The sequence below is a fragment of the Oryx dammah genome, unplaced genomic scaffold (genome assembly GCF_014754425.2).
Source record: "Oryx dammah isolate SB20612 unplaced genomic scaffold, SCBI_Odam_1.1 HiC_scaffold_11, whole genome shotgun sequence".
Lineage (NCBI taxonomy): Eukaryota > Metazoa > Chordata > Mammalia > Artiodactyla > Bovidae > Oryx > Oryx dammah.
In genome coordinates this window covers 44,541,301-44,561,746 of record NW_024070195.1, presented here as the reverse complement: position 1 = coordinate 44,561,746, position 20,446 = coordinate 44,541,301, and the positions used below count along the sequence as shown (strand labels likewise).

The window sequence follows — 20,446 nt, the reverse complement described above, 5'->3', positions numbered from 1 at the left end:
AGGGCAAGGACTGCAACAGGAGTCCCAAGTGAAACCTGGAATGGGGTTTTGCTACGTACTGGGGATGTAACTGCTGTTGTAGCTAGCTACTGCTGTTGCAAGCTGTAAATCCAAGGGTCAGTGTTACTGGCCAAAGGAATATCACAGATGGACGACGCATAGAATGTGAGCGAGAGACCCTGAAGGGGTGGAGAGCAAATTGGCCAAGATGGCTGTCCAGGCCCCACACTTTGTAAATAACGACTGTGTAACCGCTGAAGTCATTTATAGTACTGCACATGCACGTCATTAGGGTCTCAGTTGGTCACGACTTGTGCGCGGTATGCATATATGTGAGCTCCACCCATAAAGTAGGAGGAGTTACTGCTGCCTCGTGGCTGTGTCCACTGGGTCAGGCCCGAGAAGAGAGAACTGCAGTATGTCTGCTGAGCCAGACAAGAGAGCGGCTGTGTTACGGCTGCTGTGCCCACCAGGAAAAAATAAAGTTACTACCGCTCCTCGAGTCTCTTTCCAGCCTCTTAGCTTGTGCCTTGCCTACCTGCGGTTCAACGAACAGTGTGCACAGTGGGATACAGCAAGACAATTGGCGCCACAAGCAGGGCGATTAGCGATACACCTCAATTCCCCCTTTTGTCTATGTATGTTTTCTTTTGCTGCAATTTTATTTCCACTTTTTTTTTTTTTTTTGAGTCATCTGTTTGCTGCTGCTGTTGCTGCTGCTAAGTCGCTTCAGTCATGTCCGACTCTGTGCGATCCCATGGACGGCAGCCCACCCGGCTCCCCCGTCCCTGGGATTCTCCAGGCAAGAACACTGGAGTGGGTTGCCATTGCCTTCTCCGCTATATTTGCTACTAAAAGGTAAAGCCCATGCCTCTGAAATATTCCTAGAATACTCTCAACAGTAAACGAATGATGGAAAAATGTTTCCTTTTGAGGGAGATCGCATTCCCAACAGATGTAGACTCTTATATGACTTTCTTTCCACATTGCTTTAAGCAGTGGTTTCTCTTGGGTTCGGGGACAGCAGAAAGGTTGGCTGCTTGTCTTGGCTTCCTGGAAGTGTGTGCTTGTTAGGTCAAGCATTTGAATCCTTTTAGGAACCTGATTCAGATAATCTCTCATGACAACACATACTCTCATGTTCTTTTAATAATTTAAATATCACTTAGCCACGGAAAAGAATTGATTTTCCCTAGAAACACTTAAAATGTCATCATATTATATCCTGAAATATTGGTGAAACACACACACAGAGGAGTTTTAAATGGTTTGAGAATATTAATATCAACAAATGTGACTTCTATCTTTCATGTCTTCCAAGAAAATACTCAGGGTACGTTGAAAATTAGTGTCCCATTGTGCTGGGAAACATACAGCTTAAGTGTGGAGAGAAATGATATTTTTAGTTTTAAAAAATTCATTTGAGGATGACTTCACTTTTACAGTTGCTAGACAATAGATCTTTTCAAGTGAAATCTTTTCCTCAAGGTGGAAAATGTTATCAAGGGTAGAGAAATCCTGAGGCAGAAACCATCCCACCATCCCTCTTCCTTTTAGTTCCATAAAGAAAGCCAGTGTTGGTATCTTCTCCTTATTCCTTCTATGTAAGTGGCAGAGTGACTTTGCTAATCTATCAGAGCAATCAAACAGTTATTTTAAGTGTCAATCAGCCCAAGTTTTTGTTTATTAGCAAAGTAAAATGGCCTGAACTTTTGACTCAACTATGAGTTAAATTGGCTAGATATCAGTGATCTCAGTGAACTGTCTAGATGGACTGGTCTTTGGGGAATCCTCAAGATAAAATATTACTCTGTTAAAGTAAGATTCTGCACAGGATAGCTTGAGCTTGTGATTGGCTAGGTCAGGGCAAATGTGGAAGGAAAGAAAATAAACATAAATGAATCAGTTTGCTACTTCCTGATTTTGTCTGGCTAGTTATTTAAACTAAATTTCCTCCTACACGCCTCACTTATACCATGACACTGCTCCTTCCTGAATAAGTTAAGACCATGCTCCAAATTTCTCCTTTGTACATTTTAATTTTTAGTTATTTGAAGTTTACCTCTGTGTATTCCACTTTCACATGTCTTTCTATCTCCCTCTCCATTTCTCTCACACTCTTTTTTTTTTTTTTTTAAGAATGATCTTTTTTGCAGGTAAGTGATAAGAACTACATTGTCTGAAACCTGAGAGGTAACAGGGAGGTGGGCACCAAAAATCCCAGAAAGCAAAATTTTTCTCACCCATAGTCTCCTTTATTGACATGTTCAATTAATCCTGGTTGAACAAGGCATGCATGCTGGGAGCACTTCCACTGCTGTCCTGAGCATGTGCTATAAAAATACAAACATTAGGAAAGTGACTTGGCCTTTTAGGAGTACATTTACAAAATTAGTACCCAGAGTTGCACCTTGTTAAGGCTTAAAATATATTTTTGATTAATGTTAACCGTATGACTATTTAATTCTTGGCAAAAACAAATCACAACACATTCATTAACTACACGACAACGCATTATCTTCTACTCCAGGCAGTTAATGAATGAAATGACCACTCAGTCATTGAAGTTTGAAAATAGACAACAATGAAGACAGCAGATTCAGTATGTGTAATTGTAAATTTTGTGCAGGATAATCATTTTAAGGCAGTCTGATTATAATATATTTAGTTACTGTGCTCAAGGAAACACGATTTGATTTGCCTATAGTATATCAGAATTTTTATAATTAATAGGTATGCTTAATGCACTGTCACTAACATCAAACTCAAACATTAAAAGAAATATTCATGTGTAGATTTGACACATCTATTAAAATTAAATATGTTCATAAAGACTACTGATATGTGATATCTTATGATTCTGTGTATCTGTATTTAAACATATGTTTTGTTTCACAAATATTCCTTTTATTTGAAGAAAACATACACAGACAGTAAAATTCAGTTCTGTGCCACTTAAATTCATTACCAGGAATTGCAGTTTTCTTTAATTACTGATCCTTCTTGATAATGTTGACCGTCTCTGTGGCAACCTGTCAACATAAAATAAAAACAAATCAAAATTCTAAGTTGATTAATAAAATGCATTCACATAACAAGTACTCTAAAATTGTGTTTAGTTTTTTCAAATATGCAAAAATATTTGGTGCCAATCTGACAGAAATCTACATGGGGTTTTTGTCAGGATTTACATACCCAATTTTTCTGGATTTGTGAGCTTCTATCCTTGCACTGAGTATTTGTTCCAACTGAGAGGATTTGTAAAGCATTAAAAACTAGATTACTGAGCTATTAATCACTAAACACACTCAAAAAATAATGTGTTTAAAGAAATAGGTAAGCAGTGAAATAGTGTTTGAAATAATTAATAGTATTTCTCATCTTAAAATCTAATCAAGTCTCATGTGGATATAAATAGTTGCATATGATTAGAGGAAGGAACAAGGTTTTGGACCAGAATATGTAGCTATTTCAGCGAATTCACCTTACAAAGAGAAACTCTATTTTTTTCTCCAGAATTTGAATCAGGAGAAAAGTTTATAAGATTGCAGCCCTTTGTATTCTAAATCTAAGTGTTCCTCAACTATTAACCAAAAAGTGAAAGTGTTAGTTGGTCAGTTCTTTCCAGCGCTTTGCATCGCCATGGACTGCAGCACTCCAGGCTCCTCTGTCCATGGATTTCTCCAGGCAAGATTACTGGAGTGGGTAGCCATTCCCTTCTTCAGGGGATCTTCCCAGTCTAAGGATTGAACCTGGGTCTTCCACATTACAGGAAGGTTCTTTATGGTCTGAGCCACCAGCGAAGTCACATTAACTGAAATTTTTGCTGTTTTATCAGAGTATAGAAAGTACTCCAAAGAGATCAATGGTGAATTATCATTGCATGAAAACCAATCAGAAAGATATGGTAAAATAGTGCACTGGCTAGAAACTAAATCCCTCTGTAAATATAACTTACACAAATGACTGAATTAGCAAAAGTAACATAATTCAATCCTATGTCACATGAAAACTTTTTTGATGGAAACGTATCATTGAGAGATCACATCAATGGCCCCTAGTCAAATAAAATGAATTCTAACTTAAAAAAATTATTTATTTTCAGTTGGAGGATAATTGCTTTACAATATTGCATTGGTTTCTGCCATACATCAGCATGAATCAGCCAGAGGTATACAAATGTCTTTTCCCTCTAGAAGCTCCCTCCCACCTCTCACCCCATCCCACCCCTCTAGGAATTCTAACTTTTTACTGTATATAATAATAGGAGTTAATCTACATATTTAAAAACCATTTCAAGGGACCTGGTTTAACTACAAGCCATAATGTCACAAAAGCCAATTTCAGATTAGGTGTCTTTCAATTTTTCAAAAAATTGTTTCTCAGGAAACATTTACAGCTGCTTTCTTAAGTAAGCACCATGTTCTCACAGTGCAATGTTTTGCTTAATGAATTTCGAATCTCCTTGTATTTGCATATATCCATCCCTTTTCCGTGTATTCCACAATCACAGGAAAAGAGAAGGAAAACACTTCTCTTGTGGCCCACATGGGAAGAAAAAGACTCAACTTTAAATTAAGTTCAGAGTTTTAATTACTACCTGGGATTAAACACTTTTTATAAATAAATATCTATGTTTGCAATTTACAAAGATCCTAGAACTTTTCATTACCTAGGCAAGCAACAGTAAAAATTCAAGCAACAATTCAAGTTTCATTCCAAGTCAAGGAAAGTACTCCACTGACTAGTTCTAAAGGGTGGATGAAAGTGGGGGGGAGGGGCTGATTTTTAACATTTATTTTACTGGAGTATAGTTGATTTACAGTGCTGTGTTAATTTATGCTGAACAGCAAATGATTCAATATGTATGTATATGTACACATATGTGTGTGTGTGTGTTCAGTGGCTCAGTCATGTCTGACTGGGACCCCATGGACTGTAGCCTGCCAGGCTCGTCTGTCCATGGAATCTTTGAGGTAAGAATACTAGAGTCTGTTGCCATTTCCTACACCAGGGACTCTTCCCAACCCAGAGATCAAACCCATGTCTCTTGTGTTTCCTGCATTACAGGTGTATTCTTTACCACTGCACCACCTGGGAAGCCCTATATCTATATCCATATCTATATCTATATCTATATCTATATACCACATTGTTTGAAACCGGAGGGGTAAAAGGGAGGTGGGCACCAAAAATCCTGGAAGCAAAAATTTTCTCACACACGCACACACACATATATATATATATATATGTATGTATGTAGGTATGTATGCCAAAGAATGCTCAAACTACCACACAATTGTACTCATCTCACACACTAGCAAAGTAATGTTCAAAATTCTCCAAGCCAGGCTTCAACAGTACATGAACCATGAACTTCCAGATGTTCAAGCTGGATTTAGAAAAGGCACAGGAACCAGAGATCAAATTGCCAACATCCATTTGATCATCAAAAAAGCAAGAGAGCTCCAGAAAAACATCTACTTCTGCTTTATTGACTATGCCAAAGCCTTTGACTGTGTGGATCACAACAAACTGTGGAAAATTCTGAAAGAGATGGGAATACCAGATCAACTGATCAGCCTCTTCAGAAATCTGTATGCAGGTCAGGAAGCAACAGTTAGAACTGGACATGGAACAAATCAGGAAGGAGTACGTCAAGGCCGTATAGTGTCACCCTGCTTATTTAACTTATATGCAGAGTGAATCATGAGAAACACTGGGCTGGATGAAGCACAAGTTGGAATCAAGATTGCAGAGAGAACTATCCATAACCTCAGACATGCAGATGACACCACCCTTATGGCAGAAAGTGAAGAAGAACTAAAGAGACTTTTGATGAAAGTGAAAGAGGAGAGTGAAAAAGTTGGCTTAAAACATTCAGAAAACGAAGATCATGGCATCTGCTCTCATGACTTCATGGGAAATAGATGGGGAAACAGTGGAAACAGTGTCAGACTTTATTTTTTTGGGCTCCAAAGTCAGATGGTGACTGCAGCCATGAAATTAAAAGGTGCTTGCTACTTGGAAGAAAAGTTATGACCAACCTAGACAGCATATTAAAAAAGCAGATACATTACTTTGCCAACAAAGTTCTGTCTAGTCAAAGCTATGGTTTTTCCAGTGGTCATATATGGATGTGAGAGTTGGACTATAAAGAAAGCTGAGTGCCGAAGAATTGATGCTTTAAAAATGTGGTGTTGGAGAAGACTCTTGAGAGTCCCCTGGACTGCAAAGAGATCCACCCAGTCCATTCTAAAGGAGATTAGTCCTGGGTGTTCACTGGAAGGACTGATGTTGAAGCTGAAACTCTGATACTTTGGCCACCTGATGCGAGAACTGACTCATTTGAAAAGGCCCTGATGATGAGAAAGATTGAAGGCGGGAGGAGAAAGGGACGACAGACGATGAGATGGTTGAATGACATCACTGACTCAAGGGACATGAGTTTGAGTAAACTCCGGCAGTTCGTGACAGACAGGGAGGCCTGGCATGCTGCGGTCCATAGGGTCGCAAAGAGTTAGACATGACTGAGCTACTGAGCTGAACTGATGTTGTATGTATGTATGTATACATACGTATATCTGAAAGCCGGTTTTTATTCATACAGTTTAAATGTTTCTTGTCCAACGTACCAGTTATACAGATAAAGGGACCAGAAATTACAAAGGTTCTAATTGAAGGAGGCTGTCCCTTCCCTGATCTGTTCCCCAGCTACTAATTTTGAAGCCAAGAGAATGCTATCCCCAGGCCTACCCAACACCATTAGTACTATATCTGCTTCTGCTGCTGCTAAGTCGCTTCAGTCGTGTCCGACTCTGTGCGACCCCAGAGACGGCAGCCCACCAGGTTCCACCATCCCTGGGATTCTCCAGGGAAGAACACTGGAGTGGGTTGCCATTTCCTTCTCCAATGCATGGAGGTGAAAAGTGAAAGTGAAGTCGCTCAGTCGTGTCTGACTCATAGCGACCTCATGGACTGCAGCCTACCAGGCTTCTCCGCCCATGGGATTTTCCAGACAAGAGCACTGGAGTGGGGGGCCAGTGCCTTCTCCGGGTACTATGTCTAGCGTTATCAAAAGTTCCGTTTCTTGGTCTTCCTTCCTTAATGTGAAGTCAGAACTGACTATCAGAAACAATGTTTGCTCCAATCTCACTTGAGAGGTGGCTTCTTGAACAAAAACCATTATTTGTTCATCCGAGCCTGGCCAAAGTACTGACGAAGTGAAGCATCAGCTTCTACACTAATACAGAAATTCAGTTCACCCCCTTCCTCTGCTCCTGCCTGACTCTAGTGTATCCTTCATCCCCTGAACAGCATTTAGAGAGATCTCTTAAGATCTGTGTTTTGTCACTCCCTACTTTAAATCCTCATGTTTTTCTGTATTAAATTTAGACTAAAACTGAACTTCTTACAAGGACTTATAAGACCTTATCCAAAGTGTCTCTTCCATAATCTGTGTCCTCACCTCTCCTATTCTACTGCCTGGAGCAGTAGGAATGAAGAATTTGCCTGATACAGATAAGGGTAGAAACAACTGGATGAACTTAATTTGGAGCCAAAGCAAATGGGATTAACTATTGGAGAATCAGGAAAAAGAAGGGTTGCAGAAGTCTCACTAAGATTTTGGCTTTAGGGATAGAGAAGCAGTGATGCTATTATTGAAATAAGGAACAGGTTTGTGGTGAGAAATCAAGCTTCTGCTTTACATATTTTGGACTAAGATCAAATCTCAGTTAGACATCCTAATGGAGAACATCAAGTAGAGTAGTAATGGAAGTCCAAAGTCAAGTCAAGGCTGGAACATGAATTTCAGAGCCAGTAATACATATCTGTAAGTTTTTGAGAATAAATAACAGTCTCCTTGAGAGAGTGTTTGTAGGTAAGAGAAAGACATCCAGGACTGAGCTCAAACACTGTAACCAACAGACATTTAGAAAAACGAACTGGAAAGAAGTGACCTGCGAAGAAGGGGGAAATTCAGGGGATGGTGGAGTCCTGGCAAGCAACAGACATATTCCACAGAAGCAGAAACAGTCACCAAATAAAGTATGGCTGAGGGGTCAAGAAAAGAATGGAGATCTGGGATTTCCCTGGTGGTCCAGTGGTTAAGACTCTGCACTTCCAATGCAGGGGAGGCAGGTTTGATCCCTGGTAGGGAAACTAAGATCCTACAAGCTGAATAGCAAAAACAAAAAATAAAAGAATGGATACCTGAATACTGCACTTGAAAACATGGAAGTCTTCAGTAACCCTGCCAAGATAGAGCTCGGTAAAGTAGCAGGGAACAAGGTCTTGTATGAATGAGCTGATGAGAGGTTTAGAAGTCAGGAAGTGAAATGTTTCTTTCAGATAATTTGCCATTCAAGGAAAGGAGGAAATAAGACAAAACTGGTTAAGGACATGGAGGTAAGTTTGGGCTTTTTCAAAGTTGGGAGCTACAACTACTCATCAGCGTCCTGCAAGAGAATGTCTTGTAAATGACATTTGCTCACTTTCTTAGTTATTTCCTCAGGAAAAGTTCCAAGAAGTGGAAGTTCTGGGTCAAAATTGAGGTTTGGACATCTTTAAGGCATTTAATTCATATTGTCTTTTTTTTTTTCTTTTGAATGATTTCACCAGTTTACACTCACCAGCAGTGAAAAGATGAATTATCCTGTGTCATTCTAAGGAATAAACTGTAACTTTGGTTCCCATGCTAGGTATCACTTCGTCATGGAAACAGAGTCAGGATTAGAAATTAACCTTTGATGTCTAGCTCCATCTCCCAAGCAATGTTTCTATCCTGTTTTGGATTCTACTAGTTTTAAATAAAAAATATCTCTTTTAAAATGTTAATTTGAAAATATGATTGATGATTTAAAGGTAGTAGAAATTGAGGAGTTAAAGAAAAGTTGGGAGCTACAAAAACACTTTCATAAATCAATAACTTTGTAAATTGATTGATCCAGAAAAGAAGGATTCCAGTTTACAGAGTGAAGTAAGCCAGAAAGAAAAACACCAATACAGTATAATAATGCATATATATGGAATTTAGAAAAATGGTAATGATAACCCTGTATGCAAGACAGCAAAAGAGACACAGTTGTATAGAACAGTCTTTTGGACTCTGTGGGAGAGGGAGAGGTTGGGATGATTTGAAAGAATGGCATTGAAACATGTAGAATACCATATATGAAACAAGTCGCCAGCCCAGGTTCAATGCAGGATACTGGATGCTTGGGGCTGGTGCACTGGGATGACCCAGAGGGATGGTACGGGGAGGAAGGTGGGAGGGGGGTTCAGGATGGGGAATATGTGTATACCGGTGGCAGATACATGCTGATGTATGGCAAAACCAATACAATATTGTAAAATAAAAAAAAAAGGAGGGAAATGATGGCTTAGGAGAGAAAGAGGAGGAAAAAGGGAGAGAGGAAAGAGAAAAGGGGCGGGGGAGAAGGGAGGAAGGGACAATTGTAAGGGTGGAGATCTTGAAAAGACAAGAGATGATGGGATTCAGGGCTCAAGAAGAGGAATCTACTTCATGGAAACAGTAACCAAGATGGCAGTAAGTTGAAAATTATGATGAGAGATGAAAGAATTCCTGGTGTCTTTATTTTCTCAGGGAAAAGCATATAAAGGCCTTCAATGTGAGGTAATCAAACTGGTTACACCTTGATATAAATAAATAAATAAGTAGATAGATGCATAGCAGTGACTGTCGAAACCAAAGGAGTTTTGCAACATTAACAGCCATTATTACAAGACTTAGGTAAATCAGATTTTTGGAAAGTGAAATAAGTCTCTTGATTTTAGAAAAAAATGACAGTATACTATAATTTATTTAAAAATACTCCATCATAATGTGTTCTACTATCTGTGTTGGTCCCAACATCTCTTCAGGGAAGGCAGTTGCCTGCTTTAATCAGGAGTCTGCATCCCATGGGTGGTCAATATCATTTATCCTGAAAGTCCAGACTCAAGGGCAACTCCTACAAGGGGTTCCACTATCCATCTTTCAATGAACACTATAGAGTATAGCATAATGAGTGTCAGATATGGGCTTTTATTGGTAAAATTAGTGACTTGTTAAATCAGCATAATGGATATAAGCAATCAACTCTTATCACTTAACAATATTCAATTTATATAGATTAGTTTAAATAGTTAAAAATCATATCCCACTCATACTCCAAGTTTTTATGTATCTCTTAAGATCAAGAGACTTCATGCTTAAACCTGATACCCTAGGATTAATCTCTAAAACATCTGTCCAGCCACTGGGTAGGAAGATTTATTATAACCTGATAATCTGTAATATTATCAGATATGGGAAAATGCCAATAAATTTTTCAAGCATGGTAGATATGGCAACATCTAACAGGATGGGGACCTGAGACTTATTGAAGCTTACACAGGTTTATAGACTAGTTTAGGTCTCTGTACCAATGTATATTTTTGTAATTATCAGTATGCCCAGCAGAATTTGGAATGTGATTTATCTTCATTGTAATGTGGTTAAGGAGGTTGTGAAAGGGTAAATAAGCCTCATTCAATTCAAATGTCAGTGATTTACATCCATTTTTTCTAACCGATGTGAACATAGAAATTGTGTATAATCAAATTAGTTTATGTCTGTTCACAGCAGATGGTTTACTAGACTCTTTCCTTAAATTCTGCCACACTAGAGATTTTGTCTGGAAAATCCAGTCTGGTTGCATTTCAAACTCTATCACTTGTTTTCTGTATCTGACCTTTGAAATTCCCCAGTGACTGGAAGTAACTATATGTCCAACTTCCAATTTATACAAAAGGGACATTATGAACAGTGCTGTGATGAACATTGGCGTACGCATGTCTCTTTCAATTCTGGTTTCCTCGGTGTGTATGCCCAGCAGTGGGATTGCTGGGTCATAAGGCAGTTCTATTTCCAGTTTTTTAAGGAATCTCCACACTGTTCTCCATAGTGTGACTGTACTAGTTTGCATTCCCACCAATGTAAGAGGGTTCCCTTTTCTCCACACCCTCTCCAGCATTTACTGCTTGTAGATTTTTGGATAGCAGCCATTCTGACTGGCGTGAAATGGTACCTTATTGTGGTTTTGATTTGCATTTCTCTGATAATGAGTGATGTTGAGCATCTTTTCATGTGTTTGTTAGCCATCTGTATGTCTTATTTGGAGAACTCTCTGTTTATTTCTTTGGCCCATTTTTTGATTGGGTAATTTACTTTTCTGGAATTGAGCTTCAGAAGTTGCTTATATATTTTTGAGATTAATTCTTTGTCAGTTGCTTCGTTTGCTATTATTTTCTCCCATTCTGAAGGATGTCTTTTCACTTTGCTTATAGTTTCCTTCATTGTGCAAAAGCTTTTAAGTTTAATTAGGTCCCATTTGGGTTTTTTTGGCTTTTATTTCCATTACGCTGGGAGGTGGGTCATAGAGGATCCTGCTGTGATGTATGTCAGAGAGTGTTTTGCCTATGTTTTCCTCTAGGAGTTTTATAGTTTCTGGTCTTACCTTTAGATCTTTAATCCATTTTGAGTTTATTTTTGTGTAGGATGTTAGAAAGTGTTCTAGTTTCATTCTTTTACAAGTGGTTTAGGATATGGAAGCAACCTAGATGTCCATCAGCAGATGAATGGATAAGAAAGCTGTGGTACATATACACAATGGAGTATTACTCAGCCATTAAAAAGAATACATTTGAATCAGTTCTAATGAGGTGGATGAAACTGGAACCTATTATACAGAGTGAAGTAAGCCAGAAAGAAAAACACCAATACAGTATAATAGTGCATATATATGGAATTTAGAAAGATGGTAATGATGACCCTATATGCGAGACAGCAGAAGAGACACAGATGTATAGAACAGTCTTTTGGACTCTGTGGGAGAAGGTGAGGGTGGGATGATCTGAGAGAATAGCATTGAAACATGTAAATTATCATATGTGAACCAAATCACCAGTCCAGGTTCAATGCATGATACAGGGTGCTCAGGGCTGGTGCACTGGGATGACCCAGAGGGATGGGAGGGGGAGGAAGGTGGAAGGGGGTTCAGGATGGGGAACACGTGTACACCCATGGCTAATTCATGTCAATGTGTGGCAAAAACCACTACAGTATTGTAAAGTAATTAGCCTCCAACTAAAATAAATAAATTTCTTTAAAAAGGGACATTATTTACTTATTTGAAATATTTTTTTAAACCTTAAGATAATACAGTTTTAAGTCCCAGGTTGAAAAGAATTACAGTATAAGAAATTAGACCATATCATGCAGTTAAATAACTGAAAAACATTTAATAAATCAGTGATTTTGTTTCTAGCATCTCAGAGGAAAGTCACTTCATATATGCAAAAAATTACTACAATTAGTATGCCATTATCTTTTTATTTTATATAATTTTGTATCATTTTTCAATATTGTGTAGTGCCATTTTCTTTCAACAAGCTACTGTCATAAGAAAGAAAAAACAAAGGAAACAATTACCTTCATGAGTACAGTTATGATATGAACCTTTTGCTACTAAATAAAATAATAAATTGCTTACCTCCATCATGAATGGAATAAAAGCTATACCAGGAACATAAGTTCTACCTAAAACATAACCTTAAATTAAAGTTTTAGCAAAGTCTTAGCTTTCAAGCAAAAACAGACATAGATGAAGTAGCAGTTTCTTTTCTAAATTGGCTGCTGCTGCTGCTGCTGCTGTTGCTGCTAAGTCACTTCAGTGTATCCTACTCTTTGCGACTCCATAGACGGCAGCCCACCAGGCTCCGTTGTCCCTGGGATTCTCCAGGCAAGAACACTGGAGTGGGTTGCCATTTCCTTTTCCAGTGCATGAAAGTGAAAAGTGAAAGTGAAGTCGCTCAGTCGTGTCCAACTCTTCGCTACCCCATAGACTGCAGCCTACCAGGCTCCTCCATCCATGGGATTTTCCAGGCAAGAGTACTGGAGTGGGTTGCCATTGCCTTCTCCATCTACATGGGCTACAGGGCTCAAATAAGAAAAGCTCAAATATTTAGCACATCAAAAGCGCTGCAGCTAATACATAATACTCACCCTCAGCATTCGTGAAGCCGACCCTGCTCATACCTGACACCTTGCAATGAGTTCTCATAATAGGATAAAATTTAAAATTCTTGATATAGCCTATAAGTCCCAGCAAAATCTGACTTCTACTCCTCTAAATCCCTTCTTTTATTTTTTTTTTAACTTTACAATATTGTATTGGTTTTGCCACACATCAACATGAGTCCGCCATGGGTGTACACGTGTTCCCAATCCCAAACCCCCCCTCCCACCTCCCCCGACACACCATCCCTCCGGGTCATCCCAGTGTACCAGCCCCAAGCATCCTGCACGCTGCATCGAACCTAGACTGGAGATTCGTTTCTTATATGATATTATACATGTTTCAATGCCATTCTCCCAAATCATCCCACCCTCTCCCTCTCCCAGAGTCCAAATGACTGTTCTATACATCTGCGTCTCTTTTGCTGTCTCGCATACAGGGTTATCGTTACCATCTTTCTAAATTCCATATATATGTGTTAGTATACAAACCCCTTCTTATGTCACCTTCAACCCTCCGCCGGCCATGACTCTCCAGAAACGGTGGCCTCCATCCAGCACCTAGTCCACACCAAGCTCCTGGCCCCCAGACCCCGTTCTGCCAGCTCCTCAGGTGACCACACACCTCACTCTCCAAGCTAATACTGTATACTGCTTTCCATGTTGACATTATATTCTGATAGGCTTTCCCACAGTGCCCGAAATGTTTCCTTCTGAGAATTCAACACAATTTGCAACTGTACAGTGAATTTATTAAATACCTTACACCACGCACCGCCCCAAACACACACACAAACCTTGACTATCACTCCCATGAGGATAAGATTTGTCTTTTTTCTTCCCCATGGTTGCCGCAGCAAAAGGGCAATGTCTGGCATGGTGGTGATGGTCAATGAATATTTTTCAATGAATGACAAGATCTCCCATTTCTGATAGACTATCTAATTGCTGTTTGCTGGGAAAGGCAAAGGTCTCGCAGGAAGGACCGTGCTGTGGAAATTCTAACGTAGCATGTGTGTTATACAAACAAGATGACACTATTGAAAATGAAAGCAAAAGTCAGCATCTGGATTTTGTTGTAAGGACATAAATCCTAATTTGTCCTGCACTGTCTTCTAATTGTAATTTCCACTCACCATCACCTACTTATAATTATGTGACAGAGCTTTGAGGAAACCTGAATTTTGCCTCATATAAAGTGGAGCAAGAGAGTTTTGTTTTGTGTTTTTTGCAAACTGTAGATATATTAACTGCTCAGAACCTACAATCATTCTACTATAATTAAACCAATAGAGTAAATAACACCATTTTCCTTATGAACTATTGAGTTGACCAAAATATTCATTCAGGTTGCTCTATACAATGTAACAGAAAAACCCAAATTAACTTTTTGGCCAGCCCAATATTTGTATTTATTCACTCAGACTTTTAAAACTACCCTGTATGAAGCACTGTTTTTGTTTGTTTGTTTGTTTGTTGTAAAATCCTGATTGGCAAAATGAACAAAAACGCACAGGGAGAATCTCTTTGGTATTACTTAGGCAGGGAGGGTGGCCACGTTTATTACACTCTGGTATTGGTTTCAATGGCATTGCTGTAACACAAGTTCTAATGCCACTCATGAGACAATGAGTAAAATGTTACATACATCTGCAGAGGATCAATCTTGTGATTTTGATGTGATTCTCTGAGGTTACACTCAAAAAAGCACGAGAGGTTGTTTTTTGTCAAGACATTTTACAAAGAAATTAAGTAACTTTTTATAAGGTGAGTGGCTATTCAAAGCAGAACAGAAATCAGCCTTTGTGGCCATCACACCAGGACTTTGCTGAAGGTGCTAGGCTGAGGCAGGTGCCAGCATCTGAATCAAAGCTTGTTAACAATCCAAAGAAATTTAACATTGTGATCAAAGTATTCATTTTTCATTTTGACTTAAGAAAGGAAGGGAGGAAAGAAAGGAGAGAGAGAGAGAGAGAGAGAGAGAGAGAGAGAGAGAAGGAAGGAAGGAAAGATGGAAGAGGAGAGATGGAGGCAGGAAGGAAGGAAAGAGAAGACAGTTGGACAGACCTTGTCATGAACTTGTCAATACTTGAACACATTCCCAAATCCTACCTTCTGGGGACCATGGCTTTGTACGAAGAGGCCATCCCTTTTCTTCACGGCAAAATGACTTGTAATCAGGACAGCAATCAGAATTTTCCCTTTCACAGAATTTATCACAGTAACATAGCGCATCCACCTCATAGAACTGAGTTACACAGCCATCATCTCTGTCTTCACAGCAACCAAAACTTCTACAGTACTGCCCTTCGAAAATGGCTCTTTTGAATCGAGTACCTTCCGAAATGTTGTGATTCCTAGTGAACCGAGCTCCTGGGTCCACTTCTCGTTGTGATAAATACTGTCTCTCCATCCAAATTTCTGTGGTGAGATAAGCAAGTATTAAGATCTTATATCTGGCCCACATTCTCCAGAGGTCAGCGAGGCTCCCACTGGTTGATATGTTTGATCCCGTTGGCCTTGGGGCTTCTCCTTGGAGCCTAAGTTCTAATCATCAAGACAACTCAGCCTGAATCCTGAAACTGATCCTTTACTTGAACTGAGTGTATTTCTTGTAGTTAAATATTAATCAAGAATTTCAGTGCTTGCCAAAGATAACGTGCATGTTAGCAATAGACCATTGTCATTCCTCCAACATTAAAATTTTATATTTCATATTACAGGAAAAACCTCCATTGCCATAAAAATAAATACATAAAATCTTGAGTGTAGATGATACATTGAATATTGCTTGCCTTCAAAATAACCTAGATTCTTAAATCAAAAACCTCTCTGGAATACACATGGCCCAAATTTTGGCTGCAGTGATTACTGGCAAGGTGTAGGAAATTCAAAAGTCAAAAACACAATTATTCATCTCACCTACTTGCACTACCACTAAAATCCAGACTCTCCTGAGATTGCCTACTAGGCTCTGTCATATCAATAACAAATGCCCAGTCACACACAGGCTTGATATCACATCCATACAGCATTCACCTACTAGAAGCATTTTGATATCAAAACTTAGTGGAGCCTAATTTAGCTAGAAATTCCCTGAAGGTAACCTTAGTTTTCTCTCCCTGAATTTCTGCTTGACATCAATGCAGGGGTCTGCAATACCTGAAAGGCAGTTTATAGTCAAGAAAAGTCAGTGATCTGAGCTAAGGAGCTGTTGGGGAGCGGGGAGGGAAGAGATGTGAAGGAAACTCAAAGGTCAAGATAGCTTTCATGTTTCTGTATGGCTGTGGGTTTTGCCATCCTGTATTTACTCATTAACTATAATATCTTCCTTTGGATTAGAGACAAGTAACCAGCAGACAATGATTCAGCAAGAGTGTCTGGGTTGCCTAGTGGAAAGGACTTGTCCTGAAGATCAGAAAACCTGGACCCTTGTCCCTGAGCTACTATTTAATTGGCTTTATGATCTTGGGTTCATGATTTGCTTCTCTGGTCCTCAGTTATTTTCCTATAAAATGTGAGTTTTTCTCTCCAAAGTTAATTCATAACTCCAACATATCAAACATATTCCCCAACTTTGCTCTGTAAATTATTTAACTCATAATTTTATCTTCATTGTTTCCCTTTCTTTGGCACCTTTCTCTCAGGCAGTAAACCAGTGCAAGTCTTTTGTTGTTTTAATTTAATATAATCTTGGTGGTGATATCCATAATCCTACCTGTGCAATCCTAATTCTGCTGCTTCTGATTCCTTGCCACCCACTGAGTCACTAAAGTACTGCAAAGTGCCATTTCCAGCCCCATTCAATCATCTCTAACCTTGATTCTCATTGACCTGAGTCCATATCATCACACCTGAATCTTCCACAGCATTTAACCCTATAAAACGAACTGGTCAAGAACACGAGCCAGAGAGACTTATGGAAATCAAATTCTAGTTTCACCAGTGATTAGCAACACATCTTTAAGAAAGTGGATTAGTCTCTCTATGCGTCAATTTCATCAGCGGCAACATTTAGATAAAATTTATTCCCATATCAGGTGGCTGCAAAATTTAAATGAGATAATACATAAAAGTCCTTAGCACATCATTCATAATAGTTCAGTCACTCAGTCGTGTCTGACTCTTTGCAACCCCATGGACTGCAGCATGCCAGCTTTCCCTGTCCATCACCAACTACCGAAAACTGCTCAAACTCATGTCCATTGAGTCAGTGATGCCATCAAATCATCTCATCCTCTGTCATCCCCTTCTCCTCCCACCTTCAATCTTTCCCAGCATCAGGGTCTTTTCCAATGAGTCAGTTCTTAAACAGGTGGCCAAAGTATAGGAGCTTCAGCTTCAGCAGTTCTTCCAATAAATATTCAGGACTTATTTCTTTTAGAATTGACTAGTTTGATCTCCTTGCTGTCCAAGGAACTCTCAAGAGACTTCTCCTTCACCACAGTTCAAAAGCATCTATTCTTTGGTGCTCAGCTTTCTTTATAGTCCAACTCTCACATCCATACATGACCACTGGAAAAACCATAGTTTTGACTAGACAGACTTTTGTTGGCAAACTAATGTCACTGCTTTTTAATATGCTGTCTAGGTAGGTCATAACTTTTCTTCCAAGGAATAAGTATCTTTTAATCTCATGGCTGCAATTACCATATGCAGTGATTTGGGGGCCTAAGAAAATAAAGTCTGTCACTCTTTCCACTGTTTTCCCATTTATTTTCCATGAAGTGATGATGGGACCAGATGCCATGATCTTAGTTTTCTGAATGTTGAGTTTTAAGCCAACTTTTTCACCCTCTTCTTTCACTTTCATCAAGAGGCTCTTCAGTTCCTCCTCAGTTTTTTGCCACAAGGGTGGTGTCATCTGCATATCTGAGGTTATTAATGTTTCTCCCGACGATCTTGATTTCAGCTTGTGCTTCATCCAATCCAGCATTTCACATGATGTACTCTGCATATGAGTTAAATAAGCAGGATGACAATATACAGCCTTGACCTACTCCTTTCCCAATTTGGAACCAGTCTGTTGTTCCATGTACAGTTTTAACTGTTGCTTCTTGACTTGCATACAGATTATTCAGGAGACAAGTCAGATGGTCTGGTAATCCCATCTCTTGAAGAATTTTCCACAGTGTATTGTGATCCACACAGTCAAAGGCTTTGGCATAGTCAATAAAGCAGAAGTAGATGCTTTTCTGGAACTCTCTTGCTTTTTTGATGATCCAGCAGATGTTGGCAATTTGATCTCTGGTTCCTCTGCCTTTTCTAAAACCAGCTTGAACATCTGGAAGTTCTCAGTTCACATACTATGAAAGCTTTGCTTGGAAAAATTGGTGCACTACTTTGCTAGCGTGTGAGATGAGTGCAATTGTGCAGTAGTTTGAACATTATTTGGCATTGCCTTTCTTTGGGATTAGAATGAAAACTGACCTTTTCCAGTCCTGTGGCCACTGCTGAGTTTTCCAAATTTGCTGGTATATTGAGTGCAGCACTTTCACAGCATCATCTTTTAGGACTTGAAATAGCTCAGCTAGAGTTTCATCACCTCCACTAACTTTTCTCATAGTGATGCTTCCTAAGGCTCACTTGACTTCACACTCCAGGATGTCTGGCTCTAGGTGAATGATCACATCATCATGGTTATCTGGGTCATTAAGATATTCTTTGTATAATTCTTTTGTGTATTCTTGTCACCTCTTCTTAATATATTCTATTTCTGTTAGGTCCATACCATTTCTGTCCTTTATTGAGCCCATCTTAGCATGAAATGTTCCCTTGGTATCTCTAATTTTCTTGAAGAGATCTCTAGTCTTTCCCATTCTGTTGTTTTCCTCTATTTCTTTGCATTGTTCACTTAGAAGGGCTTTCTTATCTCTCCTTGCTATTCTTTGGAGCTCTGCATTCAGATGGATATATCTTTTCCTTTTCTCCTTTGCCTTTCACTTCTCAGCTATTTGTAAGGCCTCCTCGGACAACCATTTAACCTTTTTGCATTTCTTTTTCTTGGGGATGGTCTTGATCCCTGTCTCCTGTACAATGTCATGAACCTCATTCCATAGTTCATCAGGTATCCTATCAGATCTAGTCCCTTAAATCTATTTCTCACTTCCACTGTATAATCATAGGGGGTTTGATTTAGGTCATAGCTGAATGGTCTGGTGGTTTCCCGCACTTTCTTCAATTTAAGTCTGAATTTGGCAACAAGGAGTTCATGATCTGAGCCACAGTCAGCTCCTGGTCTTGTTTTTGCTGACTGTATAGAGCTTCTCCATCTTTGGCTGCAAAGAATATAATCAATCTGATTTCGGTGTTGACCCTCTGGTGATGTCCATGTGTAGAGTCTTCTCTTGTGTTGTTGGAAGAGGGTGTTTGCTATGACCAGTGCATTCTCTTGGCAAAACTCTATTACCTTTTGCCCTGCTTCATTTTGTACTCCAAGGCCAAATTTGCCTGTTACTCCAGGTGTTTCTTGACTTTCTACTTTTGTATTCCAGTCCCCTATAACGAAAAGGACATTTTTTGGGGGTGTTAATCCTAGAAGGTCTTGTAGGTCTTCATAGAACCGTTCAACTTCAGCTTTTTCGACATTAGTGGTTGGGCCATAGACTTGGATTTCTGTGATATTGTATGGTTTGCTTGGAAACGAACAGGGATCACTCTGTTGTTTTTGAGATTGCACCCAAGTACTGCATTTTGGACTCTTGTTGACTCTGATGGCTACTCCATTTCTTCTAAGGGATTCCTGCCCACAATGGTAGATATAATGGTCTGCTGCTGCTACTGCTAGGTTGCTTCAGTCATGTCCAACTCTGTGTGACCCCATAGACGGCAGCCCACCAGGCTCCCCCATCCCTGAGATTCTCCAGGCAAGAATACTGGAGTGGGTTGCCATTTCCTTCTCCAATGCATGAAAGTGAAATGTGAAAGGGAAGTCGCTCTGTCGTGTCCAACCCTCAGCAACCCCATGGACTTCAGCCTACCAGACTCCTCTGTCCATGGAATTTTCCAGGCAAAAGTACTAGAGTGGGGTGCCATTTCCTTCTCTGGGAAATATTCTACTTAATGTTAATTACTCTAAGATATGTCTATATTAGATAGGCCAACAAACAAACATTAATATCAAGTATTTAATACTGAATATTTCCCAGTTCACATGAACCTGGAATTTATTGTTTAATTTAGAATTATTTTATTTGTAAGCACTTACCTTTTTTTAAGCCAAATAAATAGAGCTCATTTACAAATTAACCTCAAAAATATTACCCAGAGACAAAGATATACCAAGACATATTTAGTGCAAGATCTAGCTTCATTTTCTAAGTTTAGTCATTAATTAGATATTACAATATAAAATTTACTAGTTTATAAAAAATAGTTGAAATAAAT

General features: G+C 39.2%; 1 protein-coding gene across 1 annotated transcript in view; it reads right to left on the bottom strand.

Moving 5' to 3' along the window:
• The window catches only part of TINAG (tubulointerstitial nephritis antigen), a 107,361-nt gene extending 91,741 nt beyond the window's left edge, over window positions 1-15,620 (bottom strand). Inside the window, exons 1-3 of the mRNA XM_040249181.1 lie at window positions 15,173-15,620; window positions 2,969-3,032; window positions 2,244-2,333 (exon numbers count right to left, since the gene is read on the bottom strand). Of these exons, the coding sequence (XP_040105115.1) occupies window positions 2,244-2,333; window positions 2,969-3,032; window positions 15,173-15,527 (509 nt within the window). The 5' untranslated portion in view covers window positions 15,528-15,620. The remainder of the gene's footprint in view (window positions 1-2,243; window positions 2,334-2,968; window positions 3,033-15,172) is intronic.
• Between the last annotated feature and the right edge of the window lie 4,826 nt (window positions 15,621-20,446).